At 56.6% G+C, this 15,871-nt stretch overlaps 1 protein-coding gene across 1 annotated transcript in view; it reads right to left on the reverse strand.

The window, feature by feature from the left end:
- Positions 1-10,218, reverse strand: part of LOC144954133 (actin-binding protein WASF3-like) — a 31,605-nt gene extending 21,387 nt beyond the window's left edge. The window contains 3 exon segments of the mRNA XM_078884695.1: positions 5,632-5,785; positions 7,120-7,254; positions 9,363-10,218. Coding sequence (XP_078740821.1) covers positions 5,632-5,785; positions 7,120-7,254; positions 9,363-9,495 — 422 coding nt within the window. The 5' untranslated portion in view covers positions 9,496-10,218.
- Between the last annotated feature and the right edge of the window lie 5,653 nt (positions 10,219-15,871).

Here is a 15,871-nt window from a genome sequence, read left to right on the forward strand (position 1 = left end):
AGAGAGACACGGGGAGAGAGAGACACAGCGAGAGAGAGACACGGGGAGAGAGAGACACGGGGAGAGAGACACGGGGAGAGAGAGACACGGGGAGAGAGAGACACGGGGAGAGAGAGACACGGGGAGAGAGAGACACGGGGAGAGAGACACGGGGAGAGAGACACGGGGAGAGAGAGACACGGGGAGAGAGAGACACGGGGAGAGAGACACGGGGAGAGAGACACGGGGAGAGAGACACGGGGAGAGAGAGACACGGGGAGAGAGACACGGGGAGAGAGACACGGGGAGAGAGACACGGGGAGAGAGAGACACGGGGAGAGAGACACGGGGAGAGAGAGAGACACGGGGAGAGAGACACGGGAAGAGAGAGACACGGGGAGAGAGAGACACGGGGAGAGAGACACGGGGAGAGAGACACGGGGAGAGAGAGACACGGGGAGAGAGAGACACGGGGAGAGAGACACGGGGAGAGAGAGACACGGGGAGAGAGAGACACGGGGAGAGAGAGACACGGGGAGAGAGAGACACGGGGAGAGAGAGACACGGGGAGAGAGAGACACGGGGAGAGAGAGACACGGGGAGAGAGACACGGGGAAAGAGAGACACGGGGAGAGAGAGACACGGGGAGAGAGAGACACGGGGAGAGAGAGACACGGGGAGAGAGAGACACGGGGAGAGAGAGACACGGGGAGAGAGAGACACGGGGAGAGAGAGACACGGGGAGAGAGAGACGGGGTGAGAGACACGGGGAGAGAGACACGGGGAGAGAGAGACACGGGGAGAGAGAGATACGGGGTGAGAGACACGGGGAGAGAGACACGGGGAGAGAGACACGGGGAGAGAGAGACACGGGGAGAGAGACACGGGGAAAGAGAGACACGGGGAGAGAGAGACACGGGGAGAGAGAGACACGGGGAGAGAGAGACACGGGGAGAGAGACACGGGGAGAGAGAGACACGGGGAGAGAGAGACGGGGTGAGAGACACGGGGAGAGAGACACGGGGAGAGAGAGACACGGGGAGAGAGACACGGGGAGAGAGAGACACGGGAAGAGAGAGACACGGGGAGAGAGAGACACGGGGAGAGGGAGACACGGGGAGAGAGAGACACGGGGAGAGAGACACGGGGAAAGATAGACACGGGGAGAGAGAGACACGGGGAGAGAGAGACACGGGGAGAGAGAGACACGGGGAGAGAGACACGGGGAGAGAGAGACACGGGGAGAGAGAGACACGGGGAGAGAGAGACACGGGGAGAGAGACACGGGGAAAGAGAGACACGAGGAGAGAGAGACACGGGGAGAGAGAGACACGGGGAGAGAGAGACACGGGGAGAGAGAGACACGGGGAGAGAGACACGGGGAGAGAGACACGGGGAGAGAGACACGGGGAGAGAGACACGGGGAGAGAGACACGGGGAGAGAGAGATACGGGGTGAGAGACACGGGGAGAGAGACACGGGGAGAGAGACACGGGGAGAGAGACACGGGGAGAGAGACACGGGGAGAGAGAGACACGGGGAGAGAGAGACACGGGGTGAGAGACACGGGGAGAGAGACACGGGGAGAGAGACACGGGGAGAGAGAGATACGGGGTGAGAGACACGGGGAGAGAGACACGGGGAGAGAGACACGGGGAGAGAGACACGGGGAAAGAGAGACACAGGGTGAGAGACACGGGGAGGGAGACACGGGGAGAGAGAGACACGGGGAGAGAGAGACACGGGGAGAGAGACACGGGGAGAGAGACACGGGGAGAGAGACACGGGGAGAGAGACACGGGGAGAGAGACACGGGGAGAGACACGGGGAGAGAGACACGGGGAGAGAGACACGGGGAGAGAGACACGGGGAGAGAGACACGGGGAGAGAGACACGGGGAGAGACACGGGGAGAGAGACACGGGGAGAGAGAGAGACACGGGGAGAGAGACACAGGCGGAGAGTGAGTGAGTGGGTAAGTGAGTGGGTGAGTGGGTGAGTGAGTGGGTGGGTGAGTGAGTGGGTGAGTGGGTGGGTGGTTGAGTGAGTGGGTGAGTGAGTGGGTGAGTGGGTGAGTAAGTGGTTGAGTGAGTGGGTGAGTGGTTGAGTGAGTGGGTGAGTGAGTGAGTGGGTGAGTGAGTGGGAGAGCGAGTGAGTGAGTGGGTGAGTGAGTAGGTGAGTGGGTGAGTGAGTGGGTGAGTGAGAGTGTGAGCGAGTGGGTGAGCGAGTGGGTGAGCGAGTGAGTGAGTGGGTGAGTAGGTGAGTAGGTGAGTGGGTGAGTGGGTGAGTGAGTGAGTGGGTGAGTGGGCGAGTGAGTGGGTGAGTGAGTGAGTGAGTGGGTGAGTGAGTGGGTGAGTGAATGGGTGAGTGAGTGGGTGAGTGGGTGAGTGAGTGGGTGAGTGAGTGGGTGAGTGAGTGGGTGAGAGTGTGAGCGAGTGGGTGAGCGAGTGAGTAGGTGGGTGAGTGAGTGGGTGAGTAGGTGAGTGAGTGAGTGAGTGGGTGAGTGAGTGGGTGAGCGAGTGAGTGAGTGGGTGAGTGAGTGGGTGAGTGGGTGAGTGGGTGAGTGAGTGGGTGAGTGGGTGAGCGAGTGGGTGAGTGAGTGGGTGAGCGAGTGGGTGGGTGAGTGAGTGAGTGGATGGGTGAGTGAGTGAGTGAGTGGGTGAGCGAGTGGGTGAGAGTGTGAGCGAGTGGGTGAGCGAGTGGGTGAGCGAGTGAGTGGGTGAGTGAGTGAGTGGGTGAGTAGGTGAGTAGGTGAGTGGGTGAGTGGGTGGGTGAGTGAGTGAGTGGATGGGTGAGTGAGTGAGTGAGTGGGTGAGCGAGTGGGTGAGAGTGTGAGCGAGTGGGTGAGCGAGTGGGTGAGCGAGTGAGTGAGTGGGTGAGTGAGTGAGTGGGTGAGTGAGTGGGTGAGTGAGTGGGTGAGTGAGTGAGTGAGTGAGCGATTGAGTGAGTGGGTGAGTGAGTGGGTGAGTGAGTGAGTGAGTGAGTGGGTGAGTGAGTGAGTGAGTGGGTGAGCGAGTGGGTGAGAGTGTGAGCGAGTGGGTGAGCGAGTGGGTGAGCGAGTGAGTGGGTGAGTGAGTGAGTGAGTGGGTGAGTGAGTGAGTGAGTGAGTGGGTGAGTGAGTGAGTGGGTGAGTGAATGGGTGGGTGAGTGGGTGAGTGAGTGGGTGAGTGAGTGAGTGAGTGGGTGAGTGAGTGAGTGGGTGAGTGAGTGAGTGAGTGGGTGAGTAGGTGAGTGGGTGAGTGGGCGAGTGAGTGAGTGAGTGAGTGAGTGGGTGGGTGAGTGAGTGAGTGGGTGAGTGAGTGAGTGGGTGAGTGAGTGAGTGAGTGAGTGGGTGAGTGAGTGAGTGAGTGGGTGAGTGAGTGAGTGAGTGGGTGAGTGGGTGAGTGAGTGAGTGAGTGGGTGAGTGAGTGAGTGGGTGAGTGAGTGAGTGAGTGGGTGAGTAGGTGAGTGGGTGAGTGGGCGAGTGAGTGAGTGGGTGAGTGAGTGAGTGAGTGGGTGAGTGAGTGAGTGAGTGGGTGAGTGGGTGAGTGAGTGGGTGAGCGAGTGAGTGAGTGGGTGAGTGAGTGGGTGAGTGGGTGAGTGAGTGAGCGAGTGAGTGAGTAGGTGAGTGGGTGAGTGAGTGGGTGAGTGGGTGAGCGAGTGAGTGAGTGGGTGAGTGGGTGGGTGAGTGAGTGGGTGAGTGAGTGGAGTGAGTGAGTGAGTGAGTGAGTGGGTGAGTGAGTGAGTGAGTGGGTGAGTGAATGGGTGAGTGAGTGGGTGAGCGAGTGGGTGGGTGAGTGAGTGAGTGGATGGGTGAGTGAGTGAGTGAGTGGGTGAGTGAGTGGGTGAGTGAGTGAGTGGGTGAGTAGGTGAGTAGGTGAGTGGGTGAGTGGGTGAGTGGGTGAGTGAGTGAGTGAGTGAGTGAGCGAGTGAGTGAGTGGGTGAGTGAGTGAGTGGGTGAGTGAATGGGTGAGTGAGTGGGTGAGTGAGTGAGTGGGTGAGTGAGTGGGTAAGTGAGTGAGTGAGTGAGTGGGTGAGCGAGTGGGTGAGTGAGTGGGTGAGTGGGTGAGTGAGTGGGTGAGTGAGTGGGTGAGCGAGTGGGTGGGTGAGTGAGTGAGTGAGTGGGTGAGCGAGTGAGTGAGTGAGTGAGTGGGTGAGCGAGTGGGTGAGTGAGTGAGTGAGCGAGCGAGTGAGTGAGTGGGTGAGTGAGTGGGTGGGTGAGTGAATGGGTGAGTGAGTGAGCGAGTGAGTGAGTGAGTGGGTGAGTGGGTGAGTGGGTGAGTGAGTGGGTGAGTGAGTGAGCGAGTGAGTGAGTGAGTGGGTGAGTGGGTGAGTGGGTGAGTGAGTGGGTGAGCGAGTGGGTGAGTGGGTGAGCGAGTGGGTGAGTGGGTGAGTGAGTGAGTGGGTGAGCGAGTGAGTGAGTGGGTGAGTGAGTGAGTGGGTGAGTGAGTGAGTGGGTGAGCGAGTGAGTGAGTGGGTGAGCGAGTGAGTGAGTGGGTGAGTGAGTGGGTGAGTGAATGGGTGAGTGAGTGGGTGAGTGAGTGGGTGAGCGAGTGGGTGAGTGAGTGGGTGAGTGAGTGGGTGAGTGAGTGGGTGAGCGAGTGGGTGGGTGAGTGAGTGAGTGAGTGGGTGAGTGGGTGAGCGAGTGAGTGAGTGAGTGGGTGAGCGAGTGGGTGAGTGAGCGAGCGAGCGAGTGAGTGAGTGAGTGAGTGAGTGGGTGGGTGAGTGAATGGGTGAGTGAGTGAGCGAGTGAGTGAGTGAGTGGGTGAGTGGGTGAGTGAGTGGGTGAGTGAGTGAGCGAGTGAGTGAGTGAGTGGGTGAGTGGGTGAGTGGGTGAGTGAGTGGGTGAGCGAGTGGGTGAGTGGGTGAGCGAGTGGGTGAGTGGGTGAGCGAGTGAGTGAGTGGGTGAGTGAGTGAGTGGGTGAGTGAGTGAGCGAGTGAGTGAGTGGGTGAGCGAGTGAGTGAGTGGGTGAGTGAGTGGGTGAGTGAATGGGTGAGTGAGTGGGTGAGTGAGTGGGTGAGCGAGTGGGTGAGTGAGTGGGTGAGTGGGTGAGTGAGTGGGTGAGTGAGTGGGTGAGCGAGTGGGTGGGTGAGTGAGTGAGTGAGTGGGTGAGTGGGTGAGCGAGTGAGTGAGTGAGTGGGTGAGCGAGTGGGTGAGTGAGTGAGTGAGCGAGCGAGTGAGTGAGTGGGTGAGTGAGTGGGTGGGTGAGTGAATGGGTGAGTGAGTGAGCGAGTGAGTGAGTGAGTGAGTGAGTGGGTGAGTGGGTGAGTGGGTGAGTGAGTGGGTGAGTGAGTGAGCGAGTGAGTGAGTGAGTGAGTGGGTGAGTGGGTGAGTGGGTGAGTGAGTGGGTGAGCGAGTGGGTGAGTGGGTGAGCGAGTGGGTGAGTGGGTGAGTGAGTGGGTGAGCGAGTGAGTGAGTGGGTGAGTGAGTGAGTGAGTGGGTGAGTGGGTGAGTGGGTGAGTGGGTGAGTGAGTGGGTGAGTGAATGGGTGAGCGAGTGGGTGAGTGGGTGAGTGAGTGGGTGAGTGAATGGGTGAGTGAGTGGGTGAGTGAGTGAGTGAGTGGGTGAGTGAGTGAGTGGGTGAGCGAGTGAGTGAGTGGGTGAGTGAGTGAGTGGGTGAGTGAATGGGTGAGCGAGTGGGTGAGTGGGTGAGTGAGTGTTGAACAATCTCACCGATAGGGGGTGAGGATGTTGAGTGGAGGCGGCTTGTGGCAGATGTTGTAGGTGTCCAATAGCGGGTTGGGGATGGTGTCACGTGACACCACCTGCTGATCCTGATTGGTCGATGAGCGGAAGGCCTTGCGCATGTTAATGTCCTGCAGGGAGACTGGGGGGGGGGGGGGTGAGTGGGGGGGGGTGAGTGGGGGGGTGAGTGAGTCAATGAGTGGGTGAGTGGGGTGGTGAGTGAGTGAGTGGGTGAGTGGGTGGGTGGGTGGGTGAGTCGGTGAGTGGGTGAGTGGGGTGATGAGTAGGGTGGTGAGTGGGGGGTGAGTGGGTGCGTGAGTGAGTGGGAGAGTGAGTGAGTGAGTGACTGGGTGAGTGAGTGGGTGAGAGACTGGGTGAGTGACTGGGTGAGTGACTGGGTGAGTGACTGAGTGGCTGAGTGAGTGACTGAGTGACTGAGTGGGTGGCTGAGTGAGTGACTGAGTGGCTGAGTGAGTGGCTGAGTGAGTGAGTGGCTGAGTGAGTGAGTGGCTGAGTGACTGGGTGAGTGGCTGAGTGAGTGAGTGGCTGAGTGAGTGAGTGTGTGAGTGAGTGAGTGGCTGAGTGAGTGAGTGGCTGAGTGAGTGACTGAGTGGCTGAGTGAGTGACTGAGTGAGTGGCTAAGTGAGTGACTGAGTGGCTGAGTGAGTGACTGAGTGACTGAGTGGCTGAGTGAGTGACTGAGTGGCTGAGTGAGTGGCTGAGTGACTGGGTGAGTGGCTGAGTGAGTGAGTGGCTGAGTGAGTGAGTGTGTGAGTGAGTGAGTGGCTGAGTGAGTGAGTGGCTGAGTGAGTGGCTGAGTGGCTGAGTGAGTGACTGAGTGAGTGGCTAAGTGAGTGACTGAGTGGCTGAGTGAGTGACTGAGTGACTGAATGTGGCTGAGTGAGTGACTGAGTGGCTGAGTGAGTGGCTGAGTGACTGGGTGAGTGGCTGAGTGAGTGAGTGGCTGAATGAGTGAGTGTGTGAGTGAGTGAGTGGCTGAGTGAGTGAGTGGCTGAGTGAGTGACTGAGTGGCTGAGTGAGTGACTGAGTGAGTGACTGAGTGTGGCTGAGTGAGTGACTGAGTGGCTGAGTGAGTGAGTGAGTGGCTGAGTGAGTGACTGAGTGGCTGAGTGAGTGACTGAGTGAGTGGCTGAGTGAGTGACTGAGTGAGTGAGTGAGTGACTGAGTGACTGAGTGAGTGGCCGAGTGAGTGACTGGGTGAGTGATTGGCTGAGTGAGTGACTGACTGAGTGAGTGGGTGAGTGAGTGAGTGAGTGAGTGGCTGAGTGAGTGACTGAGTGGCTGAGTGAGTGGCTGAGTGACTGGGTGAGTGGCTGAGTGACTGGGTGAGTGACTGAGTGACAGAGTGAGTGACTGAGTGACTGAGTGAGTGGCCGAGTGAGTGACTGGGTGAGTGATTGGCTGAGTGAGTGACTGACTGAGTGAGTGGGTGAGTGACTGGGTGAGCTCACTCACCTTCCTCCACGGTGGAGTCCAGCTGGGTGACTTTGAGGGCGAGTCTGTCCACACGTTCCTGCAGCGACGCTGCTCGTCCATGCACCAGCGATGCCTCTTGGAACAGCTCCCCAAACACGTCCTCAGCATGTTTACCTGGGGCAGTCACCCACCACTAGTCACCCACCACTAGTCACCCACAACTAGTCACCCACTAGCAACCCTCACCCACTGAGGCTGCTGAGTTTGCCGTGTGATACCGGCTAGCGTCACGTTCGTCACACACTCCAACTCGTTGTGGGTGAGTGGGTGGGTGGGTGGGTGAGTGAGTGGGTGAGTGAGTGGGTGAGTGGGTGAGTGAGTGGGTGAGTGAGTGACTGGGTGAGTGAGTGGGTGAGTGACTGGGTGAGTGAGTGAGTGGGTGAGTTACTGGGTGAGTGAGTGGGAAAGTGAGTGACTGGGTGACTGACTGGGTGAGTGAGTGGGCGAGTGACTGGGTGAGTGACTGGGTGAGTGACTGGGTGAGTGGGTGAGTGAGTGGGTGAGTGGGTGAGTGACTGGGTGAGTGAGTGAGTGAGTGAGTGACTGGGTGAGTGGGTGAGTGAGTGGGTGAGTGACTGGGTGAGTGAGTGGGTGAGTGACTGTGTGAGTGAGTGGGTGAGTGACTGCGTGAGTGAGTGGGTGAGTGACTGGGTGAGTGAGTGGGTGAGTGAGTGGGCGAGTGACTGGGTGAGTGAGTGATTGGTTGAGTGACTGGGTGAGTGAGTGGGTGAGTGAGTGGGTGAGTGACTGGGTGAGTGACTGGGTGAGTGAGTGGGTGAGTGAATGGATGAGTGACTGGGTGAGTGACTGGGTGAGTGAATGGATGAGTGACTGGGTGAGTGACTGGGTGAGTGAGTGGGTGAGTGACTGGGTGAGTGACTGGGTGAGTGACTGGGTGAATGACCGTGTGAGTGACTGGGTGAGTGACTGGGTGAGTGACTGGGTGAGTGAATGGGTGAGTGAATGGATGAGTGACTGGGTGAGTGACTGGGTGAGTGAGTGGCTGAGTGACTGGGTGAGTGAGTGGGTGACTGGGTGAGTGAGTGGGTCAGTGACTGGGTGAGTGAGTGGGTGAGTGACTGGGTGAGTGAGTGGGTGAGTGACTGGGTGAGTGAGTGGGTGAGTGACTGGGTGAGTGACTGGGTGAGTGGGTGAGTGAGTGGGTGAGTGACTGGGTGAGTGACTCACTGAGGCTGCTGAGTTGACGTATGATACCGGCTAGCGTCACGTTCGTCACACACTCCAACTCGTTGTGAGTGACTGGGTGAGTGAGTGGGTGAGTGACTGGGTGAGTGACTGGGTGAGTGGGTGAGTGAGTGGGTGAGTGACTGGGTGAGTGACTGGGTGAGTGAATGGATGAGTGACTGGGTGAGTGACTGGGTGAGTGAGTGGGTGAGTGACTGGGTGAGTGACTGGGTGAGTGACTGGGTGAATGACCGTGTGAGTGACTGGGTGAGTGACTGGGTGAGTGACTGGGTGAGTGACTGGGTGAGTGACTGGGTGAGTGAATGGGTGAGTGAATAGATGAGTGACTGGGTGAGTGACTGGGTGAGTGAGTGGCTGAGTGACTGGGTGAGTGAGTGGGTGACTGGGTGAGTGAGTGGGTGAGTGACTGGGTGAGTGACTGGGTGAGTGGGTGAGTGAGTGGGTGAGTGACTGGGTGAGTGACTGGGTGAGTGAATGGATGAGTGACTGGGTGAGTGACTGGGTGAGTGAGTGGGTGAGTGACTGGGTGAGTGACTGGGTGAGTGACTGGGTGAATGACCGTGTGAGTGACTGGGTGAGTGACTGGGTGAGTGACTGGGTGAGTGACTGGGTAAGTGAATGGGTGAGTGAATGGATGAGTGACTGGGTGAGTGACTGGGTGAGTGAGTGGCTGAGTGACTGGGTGAGTGAGTGGGTGACTGGGTGAGTGAGTGGGTCAGTGACTGGGTGAGTGAGTGGGTGAGTGACTGGGTGAGTGAATGGGTGAGTGAATGGATGAGTGACTGGGTGAGTGAATGGGTGAGTGACTGGGTGAGTGACTGGGTGAGTGACTGGGTGAGTGACTCACTGAGGCTGCTGAGTTGACGTATGATACCGGCTAGCGTCACGTTCGTCACACACTCCAACTCGTTGTGAGTGACTGGGTGAGTGACTGGGTGAGTGAGTGGCTTAGTGACTGGGTGACTGGGTGAGTGACTGGGTGAGTGACTGGGTGAGTGACTGGGTGAGTGACTCACTGAGGCTGCTGAGTTGACGTATGATACCGGCTAGCGTCACGTTCGTCACACACTCCAACTCGTTGTTGATCGCCTCCGGCAGCGGCCTCCTGCACAGGAACCGAGGCTCCATCCCTCGCTTGATCAGCGGCATCCTGGGGGGCTGTGCGTGTTTCTGGGGGGCTCTGAGGGGCTGTGCGTGTTTCTGGGGGGCTCGGAGTGGCTGTGCGTGTTTCTGGGGGGCTTTGAGTGGCTGTGCGTGTTTCTGGGGGGCTCTGAGTGGCTGTGGGTGTTTCTGGGGGGCTCTGAGGGGCTGTGCGTGTTTCTGGGGGGCTCTGAGGGGCTGTGCGTGTTTCTGGGGGGCTCTGAGTGGCTGTGCGTGTTTCTGGGGGGCTCTGAGTGGCTGTGCGTGTTTCTGGGGGGCTCTGAGTGGCTGTGGGTGTTTCTGGGGGGCTCTGAGTAGCTGTGGGTGTTTCTGGGGGGCTCTGAGTGGCTGTGGGTGTTTCTGGGGGGCTCTGAGTGGCTGTGCGTGTTTCTGGGGGGCTCTGAGTGGCTGTGGGTGTTTCTGGGGGGCTCTGAGTGGCTGTGCGTGTTTCTGGGGGGCTCTGAGGGGCTGTGGGTGTTTCTGGGGGGCTCTGAGTGGCTGTGGGTGTTTCTGGGGGGCTTTGAGTGGCTGTGCGTGTTTCTGGGGGGCTCTGAGGGGCTGTGCGTGTTTCTGGGGGGCTCTGAGTGGATGTGCGTGTTTCTGGGGGGCTTTGAGTGGCTGTGCGTGTTTCTGGGGGGCTTTGAGTGGCTGTGCGTGTTTCTGGGGGGCTCTGAGTGGCTGTGCGTGTTTCTGGGGGGCTCTGCGAGGCTGTAGGGGGCTCTGGGGGGCTGTAGGCTACAGGCGGAAACCACCGCCGACGGCTACAGTGAAGGCTACACACCCGCAGAACACAGGCACACAGGCAGACAGAGACAGTCAGACAGAGAGAGACAGAGACAGTCAGACAGAGAGAGAGAGAGACAGTCAGACAGACAGGCAGACATAGAAAGACAGACAGAAAGGAACAGGCAGACAGAGACAGCCAGGCAGAGACAGACAGACAGAGACACAGAGAGACAGGCAGACAGAGACAGGCAGACAGACACAGACAGACAGAGACAGTCAGACAGACAGGAACAGGCAGACAGACAGTCAAACAGAGATTGTCAGAGACAGGCAGACAGAGACAGGCAGACAGAGACAGACAGAGACAGACAGATACAATCAGACAGAGAGAGACAGAGACAGTCAGACAGAGACAAAGAGAGAGACAGGCAGACAGAGACAGACAGAGACAGGCAGACAGAGACAATTAGACAGACAGAGACAGACAGAGACAGACAGACAGACAGAGACAGACAGACAGAGACAGTCAGACAGACAGGAACAGGCAGACAGACAGTCAAACAGAGATTGTCAAAGACAGGCAGACAGAGACAGGCAGACAGAGACAGACAGAGACAGACAGATACAATCAGACAGAGAGAGACAGAGACAGTCAGACAGAGACAAAGAGAGAGACAGGCAGACAGAGACAGACAGAGACAGGCAGACAGAGACAAAGAGAGAGACAGGCAGACAGAGACAGACAGAGACAGTCAGACAGAGACAAAGAGAGAGACAGGCAGACAGAGACAGACAGAGACAGGCAGACAGAGACAATTAGACAGACAGAGACACACAGACAGAGACAGACAGACAGAGACAGACAGACAGGCAGACAGACAGACAGAGACAATTAGACAGACAGGCAGACAGAGAGAGACAGGAACAGACAGAGACAGTCAGACAGAGATTGTCAGAGACAGGCAGACAGACAGGCAGACAGAGACACAGAGAGACAGGCAGACAGGGACAGTCAGACAGACAGAGACAGTCAGACAGAGACAGACAGACAGAGACAGACAAACACAGACAGACAGTCAGACAGAGAAAGTCAGAGACATTCAGACAGACAGGCAGGCAGACAGAGACAGTCAGACAGACAGAGACAGACAGACCGAGACAGTCAGACAGAGACAGACAGAGAAAGTCAGAGACAATCACACAGACAGACAGAGACAGACAGACAGAGACAGACAGACAGAGTCAGACAGAGACAGTCAGACAGAGACAGTCAGACAGAGTCAGACAGAGACAGTCAGACAGAGACAGACAGAGACAGTCAGACAGACAGAGACAGTCAGACAGAGACAGACAGAGACAATCACACAGACAGGCAGACAGAGAGACACAGAGACAGACAGAGTTACAGTCAGACAGAGACAGTCAGAGACACTCAGACAGACAGAGACAGACAGAGACAGTCAGACAGACACAGACAGAGACAGACAGAGACAGTCAGAGAGAGACAGGAACAGACAGAGACAGTCAGAGACACTCAGACAGACAGAGACAGACAGAGACAGTCAGAGACACTCAGACAGACAGAGACAGACAGAGACAGTCAGACAGACACAGACAGAGACAGACAGAGACAGTCAGAGAGAGACAGGAACAGACAGAGACAGTCAGAGACACTCAGACAGACAGAGACAGACAGAGACACAGAGACAGACAGAGACAGTCAGACAGAGACAGACAGAGACAGTCAGACAGAGACACACAGACAGGCAGACAGAGACAGTCAGACAGAGACAGACAGACAGAGACAGTCAGACAGAGACAGACAGAGTTAGTCAGCCGGCAAACACAGCCAGAAACGATGACGTTCAGTATGTCAGCCAGACACAGGCACAGCAACAGTCAGACCAGGTAGCCTCTAGCAGGCTGTAGGGGCAAGTGCTGTTACACACACACAGACAAAGCTCCCCCGTGTAGCCTCTAGCAGGGCTGTAGGGGCAAGTGCTATTACACACACACAGACAAAGCTCCCCCGGGTAGCCTCCAGCAGGATGTAGGGGCAAGTGCTGTTACACACAGACAAAGCTCCCCCGTGTAGCCTCTAGCAGGGCTGTAGGGGCAAGTGCTGTTACACACACACAGACAAAGCTCCCCAGGTAGCCTCTAGCAGGCTGTAGGGGCAAGTGCTGTTACACACACACAGACAAAGCTCCCCCGTGTAGCCTCTAGCAGGGCTGTAGGGGCAAGTGCTGTTACACAGACAAAACTCCCCCGGGTAGCCTCTAGCAGGATGTAGGGGCAAGTGCTGTTACACACAGACAAAGCTCCCCTGGGTAGCCTCTAGCAGGCTGTAGGGGCAAGTGCTGTTACACACAGACAAAGTTCCCCCAGGTAGCCTCTAGCAGGACTGTAGGGGCAAGTGCTGTTACACACACAAAGCTCCCCCAGGTAGCCTCTAGCAGAGCTGTAGGGGCAAGTGCTGTTACACACAGACAAAGCTCCCCCGTGTAGCCTCTAGCAGGATGTAGGGGCAAGTGCTGTTACACACACACAGACAAAGCTCCCCCAGGTAGCCTCTAGCAGGGCTGTAGGGGCAAGTGCTGTTACACACATAGACAAAGCTCCCCCGTGTAGCCTCTAGCAGGATGTAGGGGCAAGTGCTGTTACACACACACAGACAAAGCTCCCCCGTGTAGCCTCTAGCAGGCTGTAGGGGCAAGTGCTGTAAGTAGCGAGTAGTAGCAGCAGCGTCTATGAAGGCTGCCGGCACTGTGGCTACACACAGAGGGGGTGGGTGGCTACCACCACCACAACCACCACCACAACCACCACCACAACCACCACCACGCCCGGCCGCCTTTGTCTCTCCCCCAGTGCTCGCGATGTTCACTCACTACTACTACTACACCACCACCACCGCTACACCAGGTACTCATTTGAGGCCGAGCCGACCTAGGGGAGGTGGCACTGCAAATTGTAAAATTTGGAACAGCAATTTTATTAACGATTAATTAATCGATTGATCGTTGCAAATGTCAGTCGTGGCAATCGACAGCATGCGACGCGAAACGCGCGTGCGGCTATACGTTTGAACGAAAAACAACAAGATTGACGATAAGAATAATTACATTTAATGGGATATTTCACGCGTAACGGGGGGCCTACCGCCTCCTGGTTGCGGGCCGCGCTCCCCCCACCCCCCCGACTTGCCTGGACGGCCCTACCGTCCAACCCTCGCCTCGGTCGGTAGAGCCCACCAAGATCGGGGGCGTCTCGCTGACGAACTAACGATTTTTTGTAAGATATATTTTTTTACATTTTATTTTAAATAACTATTTTTTTAAAAAGAGATAATTTGCAGGACATGGCTTGAGGGCTGAGACGGAGCGGAGTGGCCTGTGTAGGGAGCTTGAATATTTAAAAATATATATTTAATGGGATATTACACTCGTAAGGGGGGCCTACCTGCTCCTGGTTGCGGCCGCGCTCCCCCCCGACTTGCCTGAACGGCCCTACCGTCCGACCCTCGCCTCGGTCGGTAGAGCCCACCAAGACCGGGGGCGTCTCGTTGAGGGACTGCCGATTATTTTAACAAAAAAATAAAATAATTGTTTAAAAAAAAGATAATTTCGTGGGCATGACTTGGGGGGCTGAGACGGAGCTTAAATATTTAAACAAAAAATGTTGGTGAGGATTTTAGACCCCTCAGCGAACGCCTCAGGCAGTCTCCATCTCTTCTCTAACCCCCTTCTGTGTGTGCAGTGGGCGAGTCCAAGTGTAGCCGACCCCGGGGGGGGGGTCCGATATGTATAATGTGGTAATGTAATGTGTAGTGTATAGCATTAGTGTATAGTAGTAGTGTAAAGTAGTAATGTATAGTGGTAGCGTAGTGTATAATGTATAGTAGTTGGTGTATTGTGTATAGTAGTAGTGTAGTGTATAATGTATCGTAGTAGCGCATTGTGTATAGTAGTAGTGTAGTGTATAATGTATATCATCACATACGAGGCAATGTTATCAGGCAATGATATCATTGCCTTTGTCTATCCTATGCTGCGATGATATGCCTGATATCATCATCACATTGATCGATGCAATGACATACACGGGGTTTGAGAGGTTCCATTGAAACTTAGAACCCCCCTCCGCCCGGCGAGCCACTTGGTAGAGTCCGACTCCCCCATTGTAACGGGACCCATGGGGCAATTGCGTGGGAATCGATTCGAACAATCGGTTAGCGATTCTAAGCGACGATCCAACGACACCGATTCCAATCGTTATTAACCCAATAATCTCTCGATAATTAGAGATCGATTTGGGTTTTTTTTTTATATACAGACACACGTGACGCCACGCGGGCGTGCAGTTCCGATTAATTCGAGATCGTTATTCTACACGTGACCGATACATCTTCGTAGAATGTTTGAAATCGATTCCCGTTGGCCCGTGGTTCAACTGCATTCGAATCGATTAAGAGAATCGGTTATACCAATGGTCGCCCAGGTAGCGCACGTGGGCTGCAGGGGCAAGTGCAGCAGCAGCTACTTCTGTGCCAGGCTAGGTGCATGAGGTCACGTGACAGACCCAGCAGGTGCCATGGGTTGACTGCTGTGCCAGGCTAGGTGCATGAGGAGGTCACGGGACAGACCCTGCAGGTGCCATGAATTGACTGCTGTGCCAGGCTAGGTGCATGAGGAGGTCACGTGACAGACCCTGCAGGTGCCATGGGTTGACTGCTGTGCCAGGCTAGGTGCATGAGGAGGTCACGTGACAGACCCTGCAGGTGCCATGGGTTGACTGCTGTGCCAGGCTAGGTGCATGAGGAGGTCACGGGACAGACCCTGCAGGTGCCATGGGTTGACTGCTGTGCCAGGCTAGGTGCACGAGGAGGTCACGGGACAGACCCAGCAGGTGCCATGGGTTGACTGCTGTGCCAGGCTAGGTGCATGAGGAGGTCACGTGACAAACCCTGGAGGTGCCATGGGTTGACTGCTGTGCCAGGCTAGGTGCAGGAGGAGGAGGTCACGGGACAGACCCAGCAGGTGCCATGGGTTGACTGCTGTGCCAGGCTAGGTGCATGAGGAGGAGGTCACGGGACAGACCCAGCAGGTGCCATGGGTTGACTGCTGTGCCAGGCTAGGTGCATGAGGAGGTCACGTGACAGACCCTGCAGGTGCCATGGGTTGACTGCTGTGCCAGGCTAGGTGCATGAGGAGGTCACGTGACAGACCCTGCAGGTGCCATGGGTTGACTGCTGTGCCAGGCTAGGTGCATGAGGAGGTCACGGGACATACCCAGCAGGTGCCACGGGTTGACTGCTGTGCCAGGCTAGGTGCACGAGGTCACGGGACAGACCCAGCAGGTGCCAAGGGTTGACTGCTGTGCCGGTAAAGGTCCTGGCAAGGATTATTCAACATCGCCTTGCCAGGCACGCTGAGGAGAGGCTTGCGGAGCCCCAATGCGGTTTCAGGAAAGGGCGGTCCTGCACAGATGCCATATTTTCTGTCCGTCTGCTACAGCAGAGGTGTAGGGAATTCCAACAAGACCTACATCTCTGCTTTATTGACCTGGTCAAGGCCTATGATACCATCAGTAGGCCTGGGCTCTGGGTTGTTCTTCGTGCTTTCGGAGTCCCTGACCCTCTGCTCACGATCATTAAGGA

This window comes from Lampetra fluviatilis, unplaced genomic scaffold, assembly GCF_964198595.1.
Source record: "Lampetra fluviatilis unplaced genomic scaffold, kcLamFluv1.1 SCAFFOLD_174, whole genome shotgun sequence".
NCBI classification, from domain to species: domain Eukaryota; kingdom Metazoa; phylum Chordata; class Hyperoartia; order Petromyzontiformes; family Petromyzontidae; genus Lampetra; species Lampetra fluviatilis.